Here is a 20,196-nt window from a genome sequence, read left to right as displayed (position 1 = left end):
CTGCTTTAACATTATAATTTAATCTATAGGACAGGCACATGAATAGCAAAAACAGGGCTCAGAAGATTATAGGATTTTGGAATTAGAAGGGATCTTAGAAGTCCCCTAGTCTAAACTTCTCCTTTTGCAGATGAAACCACTGAGGCCCAAGGAGGTAAACACCCCCAAAATTACCTGCCTTGTAGATGGCAGAACTGAAACTTGACCCTGGATTTTCTGACTTCCAGTTCAAAATTCCTCTTAGTGATTTCCACTGGTGGGATCTTTTACTATTTTACCCAAAGCACAGAAAACATGCTAGAACTTATATATCTCTGCTTTATATATCACTATCCTGGCTGTGTTTTTGTTTTGTTCTGTTTTGGGGGGGAGGCAAGGAAGGGGAAAGCACTACATAATTTTAGTGAATATGTATAAGGGATAGGGAAGAGAAGAAAAGTAATACATAATAAGGGGCTGAGGACTGGTATTAGAAAGGATGGACAATTCAACTAAAGTATAGAGTTCTCTAGCCCTTCATGTTGCCATTAACATGGTGGCAACCTCTCAGAATACTCTTTGTCCTGAACCAAACCTCTCTGTTGCCAACCCATGTGAGGACAGGTCCTGTGAGATAACTCCATCAGACAAGTTCCCAGACTTCATTATCTGAAAGATGAAGGAGTCATCAGTTGTTCTCTGATACAAGAATTTCATCCAGGATCTACATCCTTGGGGATGTTTACAGAATGACTGCCTTTAAAATTAAAGTCTCTTCTTTAGTAGATACTTCATAAATACTTGACCTGACCTTGTTGACTTGACTTTACAGGTGTCTTGTGACATCCAAAGCGTTTATGAAATACATATGGCATATTACTCTGCCACCTCTTTGTCAAGAACATCCTCAATATCACCTCTGACTTCTTGCTTTTCCCCCATTTATTTCCCTAAAGCCCAAGCAACTCTAATGTCCAAAGGCTATCAAGGGAATTTCTTCTTCATAAACATAATAACTTATTTAGACTCTAGAGATATTATATTAAATTTTGAAAACACAAAAGATTCCAGAGCCATTCCTGATATCAAGGAGGAGTAGGTAGAATTCCCTTCAAAAAATATTTAGAGGGAACTCAAACCCCAATTGAGATCCTGTGTAGAAGTCTTGGCAGGAGGATTTATAGGTAATTCACAGTCTGACAAGAATAATATGGAGAGAGGGGAGGTAAAGTCAAAACAATAGGCGGAACATCTGAATTTATTGACATTTTTTTCAAATGATATTCATAAATCAATTTGTACTTCTGTCATCTTTCAAAATCTCACAACTCTTTAAAGAGAACACAGGGAATTGGGCATTTTAGAAAATAAAATATATGAGGGAAAATAGGGAAATTGGGATTGCTTAGCTTAGAAAAGGATGATGGGTGACTTAATATTTCAAAAACAGAAAACAGTGAGAGGGCAGAACTATAAGCTCTATTTCCACTGAAGGCAGAATACTGGAAAATGAGCTATAATGTAAAGGAAGCACGTCTGATCTGAAATAAATAAAAAAATAAAAGAGAGAAAATATTGTTCTGATTAATATATGATTACCTTCCCAAAGAGGGTGGTAAAAATGAGATAGATCCCTAATGCCTCAGGCACCATCTTTCTTGGAGCCAGAGATTTTTTATAATAATCTCTCAGGGTTTTTATGTCCTTTCCATGATATTCTATAGAAATGAAAAACTTAGCAGTTAATATTCTATACTCTATTTAAACAGCCACCCAAAGTTGGGATTAGAACCCCATAGCTGGAGAATGTTCCAGGAACCAGGATGATTAAAACAGACCAGACTGTACCACAGTCTTAAATATAAAACTAGACTATACAATTGGATCAAAGTAAAGCAACATTTTAAATAAAATATTGCCCTCTTCTACACCTCTCCAATTCCAGTCTATCCTGATAGCTTTATACCAAAGCCTTCTACAAAGATTTACTTAGAAAAGCCACAGTACTTTATTGGGAAAGAAAACTCTAATCTGAAATTCAAATTGTAGCTTGGCTGGAGTGCAATTTTGAACATGTGAATTTAACTCTTGGAGCCTCAGTTTCTCATCTGTAAAATGGATGGTTTAGGCTAAATTCCCACAAAGTAATTTCCAATTCAATCTATAATATATGTCATGGGCTAGGATGCAAGTAGACCTGAAGAATATTGAGTTAACACTGCCTAATTTCCCCTCTACCCCCAATCATACTTACACATCACCAACCAGGGCTCATGGGAGCCAGGATGTGAGCAACTTGGGAAGTCTGTTTCAACTGCGACACCCCACTATCTATTCTAGACCTGGAGCTATACACACTGTACTTCCTAGCTGACACAAAGTTCTAGATCTTTAAAAACTATCCAACATTACTAACAGTCAGTCATAGATTAAGCAGTGGAAGAGACTCAATAAAATCACTTAGTCCAATTCCTTCATTTTATATATTAGGAAATAAAGCTCAGAGAGGCTGTGACTCACCCAAGATCAAACAGTCAATATGTGTTATGGATTATTATGCTTCTAAAATAGTTTCCTGTCCTATTTTAACATACTATTAGAGCTAGAAGGGGATAAAAAAAAGCATTTGGCACATTTCCTTCATTTGACAAAATAAGAAACCGAGGCCCAGAGAGCTCATGTGATTTGCCAAAGGTTGCAGAGCTAGCAAAAAGGTGGAAGAAGCAGGACTTGAATCTAACTCCATCATTTTTTTCCATTAGGATGGACTACTTCTAATAAACTAATTAGTGAATTTAGCCTAATAGAAGCTGTTTCTCCCTTCCAACTACAATGCTTTGCACTTGGTACTTACAAACCTGATTGTCTCTAATCATTTCCTCAATTCTCCCTTCTAACCACCCACATCCTTAATTAGTATGCCATCTCTGTTTCATCTCCTAAATCAAGGCTAACATTAAATTCAAATTATCTTGGTCATAGGGAAAATGAAGAATCTGAGGCAGGGTAGTTACTAATGAAGGGCCCAAGGCCATATCAAGCTCCATCTACAGAGCCAACAGTGGAAGCTATGGAGAAGGACTATATAGTATTTCTGACAATTAAAACATGTCTAAACTCTAAAAGAAGTCATATATAAAGTTTCTGAATATGTAGATTTAGAAATACATATGAATATCAAAATATGTGTATATCTATACTCTCTATATGCACATATACACACACACACAAATATATGAATATAAAAGTGTCCCAAAAGTCTATTTCCTTTAAAAAAAAATACAAAACAATATTCAGTGAACATGCATTAAAAAAAAAAGATATCACCTATATTAAATTGAACTGCTAAAGAATGCTTACCATAAAAATGTCAGGGTGGCCCTTTAATTAGATAACTCTCTCCTGTTACTGATCATACATCAGATCAGGACACCGTTGACATATGCTCCCGGGGATAAATTGCATCAATCTATCACTTCTAAATGTAAAAAGGAAAGGTAAGTATCTTTCTTTGAGGCTAGGCTACCTTAGGCCAGTGAATCAGGAACCATGATGGAAGAGGGGCAGCAGGAGACTGCTAGAATCTACATCAAAAGCAATGGCTGTCTTGCAGTTTCTCATTTAAAACCTCTCAGGGAAGGATGGCTTAAACAAATTTAAAGTTACCCTAGTGTAAAAGAGAGTAACCTCTTCTGGGAAAGCAGCCAAGGAAGGGAAATCAAGTGTATTTTAAATCGAAACAAAAGGTTCTTAGAACTACCTTAACTTTTCTCTTAGTCTCCATTTGAATGAATTTTTATGGTTTAAGAGAAAAAGGAAGTAAGTTTCTTCATTTGAAAGAACACATGATGTGTTTGTTGTTTAAAGGAAGGGGACCAGTACACAACTGAGAAAGTGTTAACACATAGAGATCTCAATTTCCAAGACATATAAACAACACTGAAATTTAAAATAAATATCACTATCTTCAGGCATCTGGCATAGCAGGTCATGCCAGGTAAAATATGATGAGCTAGTCCAGGTCCTCAGCTAATAGAAGTTCAAATCCTTTCATAACTAACTATCTCTTAAAAACTTCTTGATTTTGACTACTTATTTTTTTAATTAACAATTTACTCAATTCATTTTAAAAGTGATTGAAGAAGATAAGCAACAAAACTCTGAAAAATATAAAATGTATTTATTAGAAACTCATTTACACTTATGGAGTTTGTACTTGTTCTAACAACAATCTGATTATCTTTTCCTTCAACTATTTTTCAGATTTTAATAAAAAAAATCAAGACTGCAGAATATGTTAGTTGAGTTCAACATACCCCAAAGGATTCCTCACTGTAATATACACATAAAATGGTCATTTAGTCTGTGCTTAAAATATTTCTTGGAAGGCAGCAGCCCTTTCTGCTTTGGGACAGTTCTCATTGTTAAGAAGTTTCTCTTGACATTTCATCCTTTGGGATCAAACAAATCTTATCCCCCTTCCACATGAAAGAAGGCTATCATGGCCACCCTGGATCTTCTCATCTCAAGACAAAATATGCTAGCTTCTTTAACTAATCCTTGTATGTCCTACACTCAAGGCCCTTTACCACCCTGGCTGTCCATTTTTTAGTTCTCTTCTAAACAACTGATATACATTCTCAACACAGCAAATACTTGCCTCCCGAAACTTTGTTAAGAAAAATTCAGGAATCTAGTTTTCTAAACATACTGCTCATATATCACACAAAATTATTCAGTGTAAAAAACAAGGAGAGAGAGAAGAAATGTGTTTTTAGTGGTGTAAGAGTTGGCCTTATAATCAAACCTGGATTCAAGTAGTATCTTTAATACATATTGACTGTGACTATGGTGAATTTATGCAACCTCGCTGCCCCATGGTAAATTACAAATTGCTGATCTGAAGAGATGAAGGGAGTATCAACACTTGGAACTACCAATGGTAAGGAAAACATAAATCTACCTCCCTCCAAAAATAATAGGTAAAATTCAAATAAATAAAACCAAATAACACCTTAGATCCTACTTCGGATACATACTGTTTGTATAACCCTGGACCAATCACTTGACTTCTCACAGTATGTCCCAGGCAACTCTCCAAAACCCTAAGTTGCACAGAAGGTGCTAACCTGCATTGATAGAAGAGTTTCCTACATCAATTCCTACCTCTCTCTCTCTCTCTCTCTCTCTCTCTCTCTCTCTCTCTCTCTCTCTCTCTCTCTCTCTCTCTCTCTCTCTTTCTGTGTGTGTGTGTGAATGAAATGAAATGAAACACAGTAAGACGGAAGTCCAAAATGTGATTCATTCAGCACAGAAAATTATTGAACTATCACCTTCTTTGACTAAGACACTACACTCTTATTAATGTAGCCTACAGTGACTTGGGGGAAAGAATTCCTTTCTTGTCAACTTTGCAGAGGAAGAGAAAGCCTTTATTTTGCCATCTCGTAGGTAATAGGATTCCAGTTGTGCTTTTGGTAAATGTTAAGCTACAAGTCAACTAAAGCCAAGGATGGTTCTTTTCACTTTAGTTTTCTCCTCTGGAGAAGGACAATAATATTGAACTGCTTGGCAATGTTATGAGGAATACTTTGACAATAAGACTATGGCGCTGACTGCTATAAAGCTTATGGAGCTAACTCCCAGATCCCAGAATAATGTTTTGGTGCCTATATTCAGAGTTAAATGAAATGCTAAATTTCAGTTAGAGGTCAGTGAAAATGAAGATGTAATTTTTTTTTCTCCTTCCAAGCTCTGTCCTCTGCATCCATCAGAAATCTTTTTTGGATGAAATGTTATCTATCCATGGCTTTCCCCAAATAATATTTGTGAAGTTGACTCCTTGAAATATTTCATGGATCCCAGGTTAAGAACTCCTGCTCTAGAGGTTACATTTAATCTTCTTAACTCTGTCTTTCCAGTTCTAATAACATCCAATTTAAACTAAATTAGACTAACATTGGGGTGTATGGGGTGCTCAGGGAGGGATAGTATCTCTGGTATGGAGGGCTTGTCATGCCCTCCTAGGGCAGCTCTCCAGCCTCTGACCCTCACCTGACACCCAGCTCTCACTTGTGGCTCCCAGTAGCTGCTAGCGTGTGGCAGCAGCCACACCCCAGGCAACGGCTTCGACAGGCCAGCTAAACCTTGTGAGGGTAGCCATCGGGTCGTCGACCCCTGGTGAACCAGGGCTTTGCTCACCCAGCATGTGAAGACTGCTTCAGCCGAACAGACAGAAGAAACCAATAAGAAGGTTCAACGGCTGAGATGGCGATGCAGCAAAGCACTGTGGAGTGCTTAGGGCACATTGGAGCACAAAGGACAACACGGTCATCCAATGCAGCTGAGGAAGTCTCCAGATGTAACAATTTTTCGTGCCACTGGACCCAGGCTTCCAACGCCGAGAGAGTGGGACTGTCTCTGTGCATCGACTTTTCCACTTAAATTTCATGCACAAGTATCTTTGTGCACACTCATCTATACACCATAGATGAAAACGCACAAAAACAATCGTCATCCTCGGTTACCGAGGGACTACTATACTAAGACTAACATTCCATCTGAATGCAGTTAAAAAGGGTTCAATTCCATGTCCCCAAAGAGTACTTTAAAGTTTTAATCAATACACAAGGCCTATCAAAACCTGGCAGGGAATGCTTGGATCATACTTTATGCTATGTGAAAATCTATCTATTAACTATTTCATTGGCCTAAAGGTGTTCTTTCACCCTTTGATATGTCTATAAGAGAGTAAAAAATCAAATTTGTGGTTAAGATTTCCAATTAGAGAGGAAAACTCCCAAGAAACAAGAGTTATTAATAATTAGTTATTTAGGGTGGTTATATTTAATTGGACAAAAGATATTATATATAAATAAACTTTGTAGGAAAAGATGACAAATGTTATTGAAGAACCTCAGGGTTATGAGAGATGCCAGAAGTCAAACTATATCTGAACTATAATCCATTTACAACATCCCCAACAAATTGTCTTCTAACTGCTAACTGAAAATCTCCAGGTCTATAGAAATTAAGTGATAATGATGAATGAAGACCCTTCATTATCATCATTCTGTGCCAAAAAAAAAAAAAATCACAGTTCTAACATGCTTTGCCCCCAACCCTTTATTATCCCCCTAGATATACCCTAAACAAGTGCATTATTATTATTATTATTGCTGTCCCCTAGATAATCCTTATCCTTATTATTATTAGGTGTATTATTAGTAGCAGTATCTCCTAGACATACTTTATTAGGCTTCCCAAACTGCTTTAGTCTCAAAGACCAGGAATGAATGCTCTCCCTTCCCTGGAAGAAAGTAATTTGAGAAGTACCTGCAGAGATTGAAAGGCACTCCATCCTCTCCTGTTTCTATAATCAACCTTTTAAAACTCACAATGCCAAACCCAATTTAATCTCTTCAAAGAATAAAGGTCAAGGAAAAATTTCTCCCAGACTATGCAGTAATGCTGGATAAATATACAAGTAGCCTGCTCTTTGTTTTAGTAGGAGGAAGGGAAAGAAAAGAAAGAAGTGGGGAAAAGTCCAACTTCAACTTCATTTATTAAAAAAAATGATCATTCATGCTTCAGATTCAAATGCCATTAAATATTTCCCCTTTCCCTTTTTAAGCTGCTTTGGAAGAGTCCAAGACTAAAGTTATTTTGAGAGATGATTTGGCTTAGGTAATGTACTGGGGGCTGAGCTAAAAAGACAGTTTTGTTTTGTTTTTTAAATGGAGAGGGATAATTCATAGATAATCCAAAACTTTTTACTTAGATATATTTTAATAATTTATTTCCCATCCTGCATCCATCTACCATGTACCCTTTCCACTAGGCAAGATGATTTCTTCATCTTCTTAAGTAGAGAGGGTAAATTTTTGAGATTAAGAACAACACATTGAAGGAAAGAGATTATGGTTAATAGTATGGTTAATAGTAACAAAGATTTTGTAAAGACAAAAAATAAAATATCTAAATTAAGAAATGATTTATCAGTCAAGAACAACCATTCAACAAATACTTCTACTATACAAAGTAAGTTGTAAACACTGTCAAGGAGATATTACTAACCATTTAAACCCTCCTCCAGTCTTCACTTTTCTATCAAATTTATTTGGTTTACATTCCTTCTTGCTATATTAATTTCATTGGTCAGGTTTAGAGCTAATGTGCAGGAAGAGAGTAAGAGCTACTGTAAGAAATATAATTATCTTTTTCAATGGAAAAGTCATAGTTTTGTTTTTTCTTATCCTGAGATACTCATCTTGGGAGATAAGAAAAAGGAAAAAGAAACTGAATCAAACCAAGGTTTTTCTTTTTAAATGAAAGGTTACTTAGTAAATACTCTGAAGAAAATGTGTCTATAAGAAAGTAACAAACAAAATTTGTGGTTAAGATTAAAAGAGAAAACTCTTAAGAAGCAAGAGTTATTGATTCTTAGTTACATTTAACTGGATGTAAATAAACTTTGTGGGAAAAGATGACAAATGTTATTTAGAGTCTCATGGTTATGTGGGATGTCAGAAGACAAACTGTACTTGAACTATAATCTCATCTACAATATGCCCAACAGGTTGTCTTCCAATCTCTAACTGAAAATCTCCAACATGGATGAATCCATTCTATACCCAGGTAGCTAGTTCATTCTACTTTTGGATGGCTTTGACTGATGGGAAATTTTTTCTTACATCCAACCTAAATCTTTAATACTTCTATTTCAAACAATCAACTACTTAGTCAATAGGCATTTATTAAGAATCTACCATGTATCAGGCACTATGCTAATCCCTAAGGATATAAAAATTAAATTGCCTTTGTCCTCAAGGAGCTTACATTCAATGGAAGAAGACAATATGTATTTAAATACATACATACAAGATAATTGAGGAAGACCCTAGCAGTTAGAGATAACAGGAAGTGTTGAGCTTATTGCTCACCAGGGCCATTTACAGGCTGAGAGGGCAGACCTCTCAGGAAAGAATAGCTTTGCAGACACTTCATGAACTGGAAGACAAATATGATACAGGTTTATGGGAGATCTGTGATATTTTAATTATTCCTGATTTTACCTTCTACTGAGTAAATGTTACTTTGACTATTGCCTGTGCCTTAACATTTAATATTTTTATGTTTTAAGAGTATTTTGTGTAAATGTGAAACACACCAATAGGGGATTAGGAGAGAAAGTGGTGAGTGGATGGAATGTATCTTTCCTCTACCCATAGACCCTAAACTATTCCCGGGCTCCTGAGAGAAAGGTTTGAGGAGGAAGAGGAAGACAAGGAGGAGTATGGTGAAGTCTCCTCTAAGAACCCCAGATATGGCAGTACAAGTTTTGGGTCAGGAAGCCAAACCAAAAAGCAAGAGTAGGGGCCCATGCCATACCTCACCTCATGGGGGCCACATTCACGATCACCTTATAAGGTTGTTTAAAGCACACCTTGTCTCACCTTTGTCTTGGTAGCCCTAGTGCCTAGCACGGTGTGTGCCACATGGCAGGTGGTTAATAAATGCTTATTATTTATCAACTGATGAGTCCTCATCTTCTAGACCTAATGATATAGATGGCAGAGCATGAGCCTTGGTGTTAATGGAGGGCCCTGATCTGCCTGGGTACCTAGAGATAAATGGAGGGCTACAGTACTGCTGGATAGACCAGGTAGAGCCTCCAAGCAGGGCAGTTGGTCCACTGTGTGAGTCCAGGAGGACCACACCCCTGGGTACTTTAATAGAGAGCCTAGGAAGGAGGTCCTGACACAAAAGCCCTCTTAATGGAGGTCTCCTATCTGACTCAGTGCTTTGTGGAAATGGAAGACTACAGGCTGGATTCAAGGCACCCAGGAGTAGCCCCTGAGATAGGAGAGCCTGGGGCATCCTATTTCCAGGAAGAAGCCATAAAAATCAATTCCTCAGCAGATCCAGGAAACCCGCCATCAACACTTATACCCAACAGCAGCAACAGTCCTGGTTCTTACCCAGGCTAGGGAATCCCAATCAGGAGATTCCCAGCTTTCAGATTAGCAGAGATTAGGAGCAGAAGCCCTGGTCATGGGGCACTGCAGGTCTGACCTCCAGGAAGCCATCCCTTCTAGGAAAGGAGGCCCTGCAAACTCCACCACAGCTATTTATAAAGGACAAATTACAATTACACTGATAAGCTTTGTTAGAGAAACACGTGACAGATATTGTGAACAGAGGTCATTTCACAGTGAAGCTAAGGCACAATAGTCCACAAAGGGAGGACAGCTGTTTCCTGGTCTCTACAATCACAGGCTGAATCTAAATGGGTAATTCAGATAGGAAGAGCTTTAGAGAGACTACACCTACAACTGTTCTCCCTCAACCTCCAGCCTTGGCTCTCAACTTCCCCTGCTCAACCCAATTATATATATATATATATATATATATATATATATATATATATATATATATATATATATATATATATAATTTTTAAGTTTTGGAAATTTTTTTAAAATTAATTTCGAATATTTTTCCATGGTCCCATGATTCATGTTCTTTCCCTGCCCTCCCCCAACCCATTCCCATAACTGATGCATATTTCCTCAGGATTTTACATGTGTCATTGATCAAGACCTATTTCCATATTATTAATATTTGCACTAGGGTGATCATTTAGAATCTATATCCCCAATCATATCCCCATTGATCCATGTGATCAAGCATGTGTTTCATCTACTGTGTTTCTACTCCCACAGTTCTTCCTCTGAATGTGGATAGTGTTCTTTCTCATAAATCGATCAGAATTGTCCTGGATCACTGCACTGCCACAAATGGAGAAGTCCATTACATTCGATTGTGCCACAGTTTCTGTGTACATTGTTCTACTGGTTCTGCTCCTCTCTGCATCAATTCCTGGAAGTCATTTCAGTTCACATGGAATTCTTCCAGTTCATTATTTCTTTCAGCACAATAGTATTCCATCACCAACAGATACCACAATTTGGGCATCCCCTCATTTTCCATTTTTTTTTGCCACCACAAAGAACGCAGCTATGAATATTCTTGTACATGTCTTTTTCCTTATCATCTCTTTGGGGTATAAACCCAGCAGTGCTATGGCTGGATCAAAAGGCAGATAGTCTTTTATCGCCCTTTGGGCATAGTTCCAAATTCACATCCAGAATGGTTGGATCAACTCACAACTCCAACAGCAATGCATTAATGTCCCAACTTTGCCACATCCCCTCCAACATTTATTATTTTCCTTTGCTGTAATATTAGCCAGGTATGAGGAGGTACCTCAGATCAACCCAATTTTATAGCTTATTCCTAAGAATCAAGTGTCCAGAATTGGAACCTGGAAAACAAGACAAATACTTCTGAATGGCGAAGTAAAAACACAATCAGCCATCTAGATGGCTTGGTAGATTGGGAGCACTCAAATCTGGCCTCAGAAACTTCTTAGCTGTATGATCTTAGGTAAGTTGCTTAACTCCCATTGCCTAGCCCTACCACTCTTCTGCCTTGGAACCAGTTTACAGGTTTGATTCTAGGAGAGAAGATAAGGGTGTTTTGTTTTGGGTTTTTTTTTTAACTGTTAAAGACTATTGGTACTGAAGTAGGCAACCTCTTTTCTACAATTTTCCTACCATGTGCTACCAACATATGCTCTGATTCCTTTCAGAACATGGTCTATGGCTAAGGAAGGGGCTCGTGAACTACAGCTCATACTGAACACTGAACACTGGAAATTGAGTTGTCACTCAATTAGTGGATCCTGAAATGCACTAAAAAAATAATAATCATTCTCCAAAAGATAAATAATTGGTCAAAGAATAGGAACAGATTTAAAAGAAGTGTGAAATATTAATGACCACATGAAAGAATGCTCCAAATCACTGATATTAAGAGCAATGCAAAGCAAAATGACCCAAGGTTATACCCTGCAAATTGGAAAGCTGACAAAAAAAAAAGGTCAATATTCAACCTTGAAGGAATTGTGGGACTCCTGGCTCACTAATACATTGACGGTTGAGCTGCGAATTGGAATAACTATTTTGGAAAACAATTTGAAACTGTACAAAAAGACAGGCTAAAAATCTAGAAATATCCAAATAAAGTGTCCATACCCTTTGGCTCAGAGATTCCATGTCCTCATGTATACCAAAGTATTTATAGTATCACTTAGTATCACTTTTTGTTGACAATTGGAAACAAAGAAGTTGTCTATCTGTTGAAGAAAGGCTAAATCAATTGTGGCACATGAATGTTAACTGTGTTATAAGAAATGATGAAAGTAATGAATACAAACAAGCATGGGAAAGCATACATGAACTAATGTAGAATGAAGTTAACAGAGCCAAGAAAACAATAAACACAATGATTAGAGCAAAGTCCATGGAAATTAATGTGCAGTTTGCACATCAGCAAATGTTCTTAAAGGGTTGCAGGGATTACTGAAAGGTTAAATGTCTTATCCCATAGATAGTTTGCCTCAGAACAGGAGCTAAACTTGGTTCTTTACAACTCTGAGATGAACACTCATTCAGCTCTCTCATCACCTTAGAATGATGCTTTCCTTAATTCACTCCCAATTCACTCATTATCTTTTTTTGGTTGCCATAACACACTGCTGATTCCTATCAAGCTTGCTTTGAATTAAGACCCTTAGACTTCTTCAGATGAACTGAAATTGTCTAACCATGCCTCCTCTACCTTCTATTTCTGAAGCTGACTTTTTCAAACAAAGTGTAAAACTATTATTCATCTCTAGTGAATTACATCTTATTACCTTCAAACTCAATACTCAGAAAGGTTATCTTTCTGCCAATAGAATATAAGCACCTTGAAGGAAGGGGGTATTTTGTTTCTGCCTTTATATTCCCAGAGTTTAGAACAATACCTGCAACATGGGTGGTGCTTAATAAATGCTTGGTGAGTGAAGATCATTTGAGATCTTTCTGGACCTGATCTCCCAGATTCATTGCCTTGGCCTTACTTTGTAGGTACCTTACTTTCTTCAACCCACATGTGCAATTGGGTGCCAAATCTTGCTGTTTCTATCTCTATAACATCTTTAACAACTGACTCATCCTCTCTGCTGACATAATAACCACCTTGGCTTGGGTCTCCATCACTTCTCAACTAGACTATTGATGTCTCTGCTTCAGCTCTCTCCCACTTTAATCTTTTCTCCACACAGAATGATTTTCCTTAAGTGCAGCCCTGATTATACCATTTCCCTACTCAATAAACTCCACTTGCATTGTCTGCTGCCACTGTAGGCAAAACAACAAGGCATTACCATCTCTATTTTGGTCAAAAGATGGTCAAAGTTCTATATGGTCTAAGAGGGTTAGGGGTCCCATTTAGAATATGTTACAAATCTTTTAGCTCTGGTTTCTCTGTCACTTTGCTCAATTCTAGATTTTCCCTTTTATTTTTCTGCTAGATTTCTCCAAAATGGACATAGGAACATTAAAATCTCCTGCTATTGTTGTGTTACTCTCTATGCCTTCTTGCAATTTAATTAATTTTCCTTTATGAATTTAGATGCTAAGGTTTTTGGACCGTGTATGTGAATATTGCTATTGATCCACTGTTATAGTTTCATTTGGCATAGTGTAGTTTTCTTGTTTATCTCTTTTTATGCTGTGATTTTTTGTTTTGCTTTGTCTGATAACATGATTTCAACTGCAGCTTTTTAAATTTGCCTGTTGCATAGTCAATTTTGTTCTAGCTCTTCTAGTTTATTCTGTCTCTGCTTTTGAGGCATGTTTCTTGTAAGCAATTAATTGTAGCATTTTGTTTTTTTTATCTAATCTGTCACTCAATTTTCTTCATTATTATATTCACATTTAAAGTTATGCAAGTTAGGTTTCTATGTCTCTAATATTAGAGGGAGGAACAGGTTTGTTTTCCTCTACAAAGGTAGTGCTTTGTTCCTTCAGTTATTTTTGTTTAATCTACATGGAAAGTGATTAAAAATGCTAATTGATTGATAGTCTCTCTCCACTCCCATGCACCATCCATAACACCTACCAAACTGATATCTTTAAGAGCAAATCTATGTCACTCCTTTATTTGATCAACTCTAGTTACCTCCCTATTTTTTTTAGGATAAAATATAAATTCCTTTATTTGGCTTTTTAAGTCCATCATTACCTCTCTTTTAAGCCTCATTATTTATTACTCTCTTTTCCCAAATCTAAAGGAAGGTCAGCCAAACTAGACTTTTTCTTGTTCCCTAAATATGACATTTTACCTCTCATCTGTATCTTTCCTCTGACTCTCCCTCCTCCTCACTGCTGCTCAGAAAACTCTTTACTTTCTTTTAAGACCCGGCTTTAGCATTTAAGCCATTCCTCATACCACCACCTGCTAGTGCCCTCACTTCCTAATTATACTGTATTGAGAGAAAGACTGGGGTGAGGTGGTATTTTTCTCCCATGCCTTTAATGACTACCCACCTCACCTCTGCCTCTTTTTATTTTTTTTTAAGTCCTGGGTCTTAACATCTGTAAAACAAAAGGAGTAGCCTTCAAGGTAACACCTGGTTTGAAATCTATGACTCAGTCATTTTAATACTACCTACATCCAAAGAGAAACATGATCGATCACATGGTTGATTGGGTATATGGTTGGGGAGTTAAGTAATCACTCTGTTGCAAATATTAATAATATGGAAACAGGTTTTGAACAATGCTACATGCATAACTCAGTGGAATTGCTCGTCAGTTCAAGGAGTGAAAGAACATGAATCATGTAACCATTGGAAAATATTCTAAATCAATTAATTAATTTTTAGAAATTAAAAAAATTACTACATCCAGGGCATTAAATTATTTTCTCTACTTTTGTACCATCTACAAATCTGACAATAATGGGTATCTATGCAAGTTATTAATAAAAATGTTAAACAGACTGAGCCAAGCATATATCCCTGGTGTGTTTTCCTGGAAAACTCCTTCCAAGCTGACACTGAACCATTAACACCTATTCAAAGTCTAGTCTGGTTGACCTAGCGACCACAAAAGTCTAGCTATGCTCAATACCAACTGAGAAGAGGGGAAAGAGAGACAGAAAGAAATAGATAAAGAAAAGCGAAGAGAACTTGTTATAGCTGACATAGTAGAACAAAGCTACAGGAAAAAGGAAGAGGATTCTTAGCAATCAAAAGGTACCTAGGGCAAAAGGAGTAGTCAAAATCTAATAGCAATATCTCAAAGACAAAGAAATCATTATAATTCTGTCTCTTTAAGATAGCTAAATGCCCAATAGATAAGGAAGGATGGTAGCTAGTGGCCAGTGCATACACCACATAATTGACCATATTTGCTAATAGAGAAAAGGCTCATTTTATTTTACAATCTCACCTAAAGAGAACTATATTTTAATGGTTAGGGATAGCATATGCTTAAAAGAATGTTCTTATTAGGATGGGAAAAACCCTCAAACTTTAAAATAATTCCATTTTAGTACAACATAAAACTTTGGGCAGATAAAAACCATTCTGGGGACAAGTTAATTGATCCACAAAATAAAAGATGGATCCCAGGACCATATTATTGTTCTTAAAAAGAAATACTTATTTAGTAACTATTATATACAGGGTACCACTCACTGTGAAGATAATCCCGATTTTCTAATTGAAAAGACAACTTCATGTAGCTATTACATGGAGAACCTAAAATCGCATAGCAAGAAAAAGTGAAGGAAATGGACTTAAAGTTCACTTAAACACCAATGGATGACAGGAAAACACATTTACTGGCAAAAGAAGAGCCATGTCTTTTAAATGGACTGAACAATGAAGAGGGAGAGGGAAGAATGAAAAGATATATCTAATCTTCAATCACCTTAGGACCCTGATGACAGTTTCTGTAGGGATCTGAAAGTCATCTGATTCATCTCATCTGTGAAGTCCATACCCATAACAAGACTTTGTCAACCTCTATTTTGGCATCACCCTTGTCAGCTCCCAAGGCTGGAACTGGCCAAGTGAGAATAATATTGTAATACCTGGAGGGAGGGTCTCCACATTTTGTGCTTTGTCGTCCCCATTATTGTGCAGGTCTTTCTTTTTAATTGGGTCAATTTCATTCCAGTCCTCCTGGAGGAAAAGAAAAAAAAGATACTAAATAATTTGTTCAGTTTATTTGTCAGTTTTTTACTCTTTAAACATATACCCCACATGCCTCTATCCCCAGCAGGCCTTGTTAATGTGTTGAAGTTTGAGGGGAAGAAAGGAGTGGAAGCTTGAAATAATTTTTCTTTTTATTGGTTCATATTGTCCTTTAACATCAGGTTCTATACAGAAATTATTTCAGGAATTCAAAGATAACATTTACCCATATAAATATATGTTAACATTTCCATATGCCCATGTTGGCAAACCTATGGCACTTTTGCTAGAGGGTGTTTCTCCCTTCCCCCTTTCCAGACACACCTGAGGACATTTTTTTCATCACCTACCCCTCTGCCCAGCAGCCCAGTGGGAGTGCTTCCTCCATGCCTATCTGGCTCAGTAACTAAAACAAATTGGGGCTTATTCACACTTCCTTCTTATATGACCCAATGAGAAGTATCCCATGACTAGCAATTTTCTCATAACTACTATACGTAAGCATTGTCATCTATCTATTTTTAAAAAAGCAGTGGTTCCCATACATCTTGATTGGTAGTAACAAACCAACCTTCATAGAGTGGAAACCAACCAACCAACCAACCAACCAACTGTATGAACTCATTTAGCCAGATCTGAATATTTAAAATATTACAGACTATGAGGTTGGGAAAACTTTCTCAATGGAAACATTTTGACTCTTTAAATTACATAGTACACAATGGGCTTTTCAACTAGTGAAATCATTTGACAATCAAGCCAAAAGCCTCATTTTTAAAAAGATGCAAATTCTTCTGCCAAGCCAAAGCCATATTTCCATTCAAAAGTTATACGGGTATTTACTAAGAGCCTTGTACCTAAGCCTCTCGCCTCTGAGCCCAGCTTTCCTTGAGTTTTTAATCCTGCAATGAAGCTATCAAGCTGAAGTTACCAAATCAGTGTTGTCATGGAAATAACAGTCTACTGTGTCACTTGCAGAATCATGAATTTGCTGAAAAATTGAGCTGAAAAAACCCCCAAGGTTCAGGAGGGAGCCAGCTTTTATAAATCTCAACGAATTACCTGGATATTTTTGTTTTAAAGTCAGTCCTGCGCTAGAATCCTATCAAATGTGAGGTGGCAAGTGGCAACCCCTGTTCTTCCGCGAATCCTATGATTATGGAAACACGATTTTAACCATGTCATTCCCTTTCTCAAGATGCTTCAGGGACTCCTATGGCTTTTAAAATAAAATACAATTTCAACTCTTTGGTAAAGTCCTTCACAGTCTGACTCCAACTTTGCCTTTCAGTCTGATTTTTGTCCAGAAGTTAGAGGACCTAGGTTTAAATCTTACTTCTACTATCTCTTACATGTGTGACAATGGGCTAATCTCTTAACTTCCCTAAGCCTCAGTTTTCTCATTTGGGAAACAACTTGGGTTGGACAAAATGGCTGTTGGATCCCATCCAACTTTAGATCTATGGTCTACTGCAATATTACACTCCATCACCTACCTTACATTCCAGGTTTACCTGCTGTTCCCCATATGCCTGTGTCTTTTCTCAGTGTCTTTGCAAGTACATGGGATGGTATCCTCAGTGCTGAGGACAGTACCTGGCACATAGTAGGCCCTTCATGATATTGAGTTGAGTAGATCTCAATGATTAAAAGGATTCCCATAAAGAGGAGCCAGCCATTTATCTGACCAGTTGAAGAAAAATAGCCTGAAGCCCATTTTGCCACAGGAGTATCACAAGCCACTGGCCACATTTTTCAGATTTAAGAATAGCATTAACACTTTCAATGAGGTTTCACCAGATCTTATTTTCAGATTATCTGCTGCTTGGCCCAGAAGGCAGAACTTCCTTCTTCCTCAGAAACAAGATCTGCCATAGTCCAAAGTTAAACACGACCCACCCACACCCATCACAAAGTAAGGTTTGAGAATAGGAGGCAGAAGGAAATTACAACACCCCTAAGCCAAACTGAGAAATTTGTTCTTAGTACCCCTAAGCCTTTTTTTAAGCTTCTTTGGCAACTTCCTCCAAATATACATGATAGAAAGCCCTCCAAACACGTTATGAAAAATAACCCCAAACTCTAATTTAAAGCATTGACTTGCTCACTCAGACCATTAAGGGGGTTCTTTGGGGGTGCCCTGAAATGGCATCACTTGCTGACAGGCTTCTCTACACATGTGTAAGGATACTCTTCCTTTTGTGCATAAAATGGCCCATTAAATGACTATAGTGATCTTCAGAACCAAAACACTAATTAATGACAATAGCAGCTGGATGTACTGAATAGTACCCTAGACATTGGGTCAGTTAGGAAGATCTGAGTTTAAATCTGACCACAGATAATTATAAACTTAGTGACCTAGGGCAACTCTTTCAATCTCTGCCTGCTTCAATTTTCCCATCAGCAAAATGAGAGAAAATGGTATCACCATCCTCTTTGGGTGACTGGGAAGATAAAATGAGATACATGTAAAGTGCTTTGCAAACCTTAAAGGGCAGTGATCTTTCACCTATAGCCTGAGTTACATTCCAGAGACCCTGGCAATAGATGAAAATCTATAGAGCAGTGGTTTTATATTTATTTTATTTTATATAAATATATATGTATACATATGTGTATGTGTGTATATATATATATATTGCTTTATAAACCCTTCCCACTCTCATATAAACCTTTTCCATACTCTTATTAAACTTATCCACACGCTTATAAACACTGAGCCAATCAGCGCCCAGGATACAGAACACAGCGCTGTGGTTGGTCGCCTTTCAGCCAACAGTGTGCCATGTACAAGCTCACATTGGCAACCTTGCTCAAGAGGTAGTGGTATACTGTATTTTCATTGTGTAGAGTACAGCATTCATCCACAAAATCCCATGATACAGAATTAGATATATATATTTTTTAAACTCACAATACAGTAAAGCCACGATAAGTGCACTGTGATATAGCAAGGGACAACTATATTCTATAAAAGCTAATTGTAGTTGTGCTAATATTCAATATTATTGTTAATTTATTTAATATTATAATAAAATACTATATTATTATAGCAAAGAACTCTAAGGTAAGTTGTGGGGGTCACATACCAAAAAAGAAAGTAGAATTCAGAGAAATCATTGTCAGAGTTAAGGTAATTCAAGTCAAAACTCCACTGCAGGGGCAGTGAGGTGGCTAAGGGGATAGAGAGCCAGGTCTGGAATTGGGAGGACCTCATTTTAAATCTGGACTCAGTCCCTGTCTAGTTATGTGACCCTGGGCAAGTCATTTAACCCCAACTGCTTAGCCTTTACTGCTCTTCTTCCTTGGAACAGATTCTAAGACAGAAGGTAAGGATTTCAAAAAAACAAACAAAAATCTTCATAGTAACACAAAAAGCTGAGCTGATTATTTGGGATTAGAGTTAAGAACTAAACTTGAAATTGACTAGCAGCTGAGCAACCAGAATTACAGTAAACTGATAAGTTTCTGATTTCTCCCCCAAGAAATAAATGGACACATCCAATTAATTTCAATAAAATGAATGATAAACATAAATGTGCCCAGCTGATTGGTAGATTAAACAGCAAACCTATGCCTGTGTGAGAACAACCTACTCTACCTAATTCTTACTGACTGTCCAAAGCCAATTTAAGACCATTCTTCTTCATGAACATTCCCTGGAGAGCACTAAAAATGGCAATTAATGTATCTGTGAACCATTGTTGACTTAGGTAAGTCACTTAACCTCCCAATAAGCTTCAGTTTCCTTGATTATTAAAAAAAGGGGGGGAGGTAGGACTAAACAATTTCTCAAGTCCCTTCCAGCTTCAAAAATTCTATTCTGTAATTCATTACTATACAAGACAACATTATTAACACTATTCTACCATTCATAAAGGTTGCCCACACTGTTACTCTTTTGATGCTGGGTAAATTCAAATGGTATCATAAATTTAAAGCTAGACAAGTCCTCAAAGATCATCTAGTCCAATATCTCTTTAATTTACAGATGAGGAAACTGAGGCCCCTGGTGGTAAAATGTCTTGCCAGTAATAAGTACCCAAACTTTGATTTGCCACTAACATTTTGTTCTACTACAGCCCTATACTGCTTGCTTCCTCTAGGTTAAGACTTCTCTT

At 37.2% G+C, this 20,196-nt stretch overlaps 1 protein-coding gene across 2 annotated transcripts in view; it reads right to left on the bottom strand.

Moving 5' to 3' along the window:
• The window catches only part of GALNT2 (polypeptide N-acetylgalactosaminyltransferase 2), a 263,261-nt gene that overhangs the window by 111,159 nt on the left and 131,906 nt on the right, over positions 1-20,196 (bottom strand). The window contains exon 2 of one of the 2 annotated variants that reach the window (XM_001369258.5): positions 15,970-16,060. In XM_001369258.5, coding sequence (XP_001369295.1) covers positions 15,970-16,060 — 91 coding nt within the window. The remainder of the gene's footprint in view (positions 1-15,969; positions 16,061-20,196) is intronic. The other variant, XM_056816138.1, reaches the window with a different exon arrangement.

This window comes from Monodelphis domestica, chromosome 2, assembly GCF_027887165.1.
Source record: "Monodelphis domestica isolate mMonDom1 chromosome 2, mMonDom1.pri, whole genome shotgun sequence".
NCBI classification, from domain to species: domain Eukaryota; kingdom Metazoa; phylum Chordata; class Mammalia; order Didelphimorphia; family Didelphidae; genus Monodelphis; species Monodelphis domestica.
This window is presented reverse-complemented; position numbering and strand designations above follow the sequence as displayed.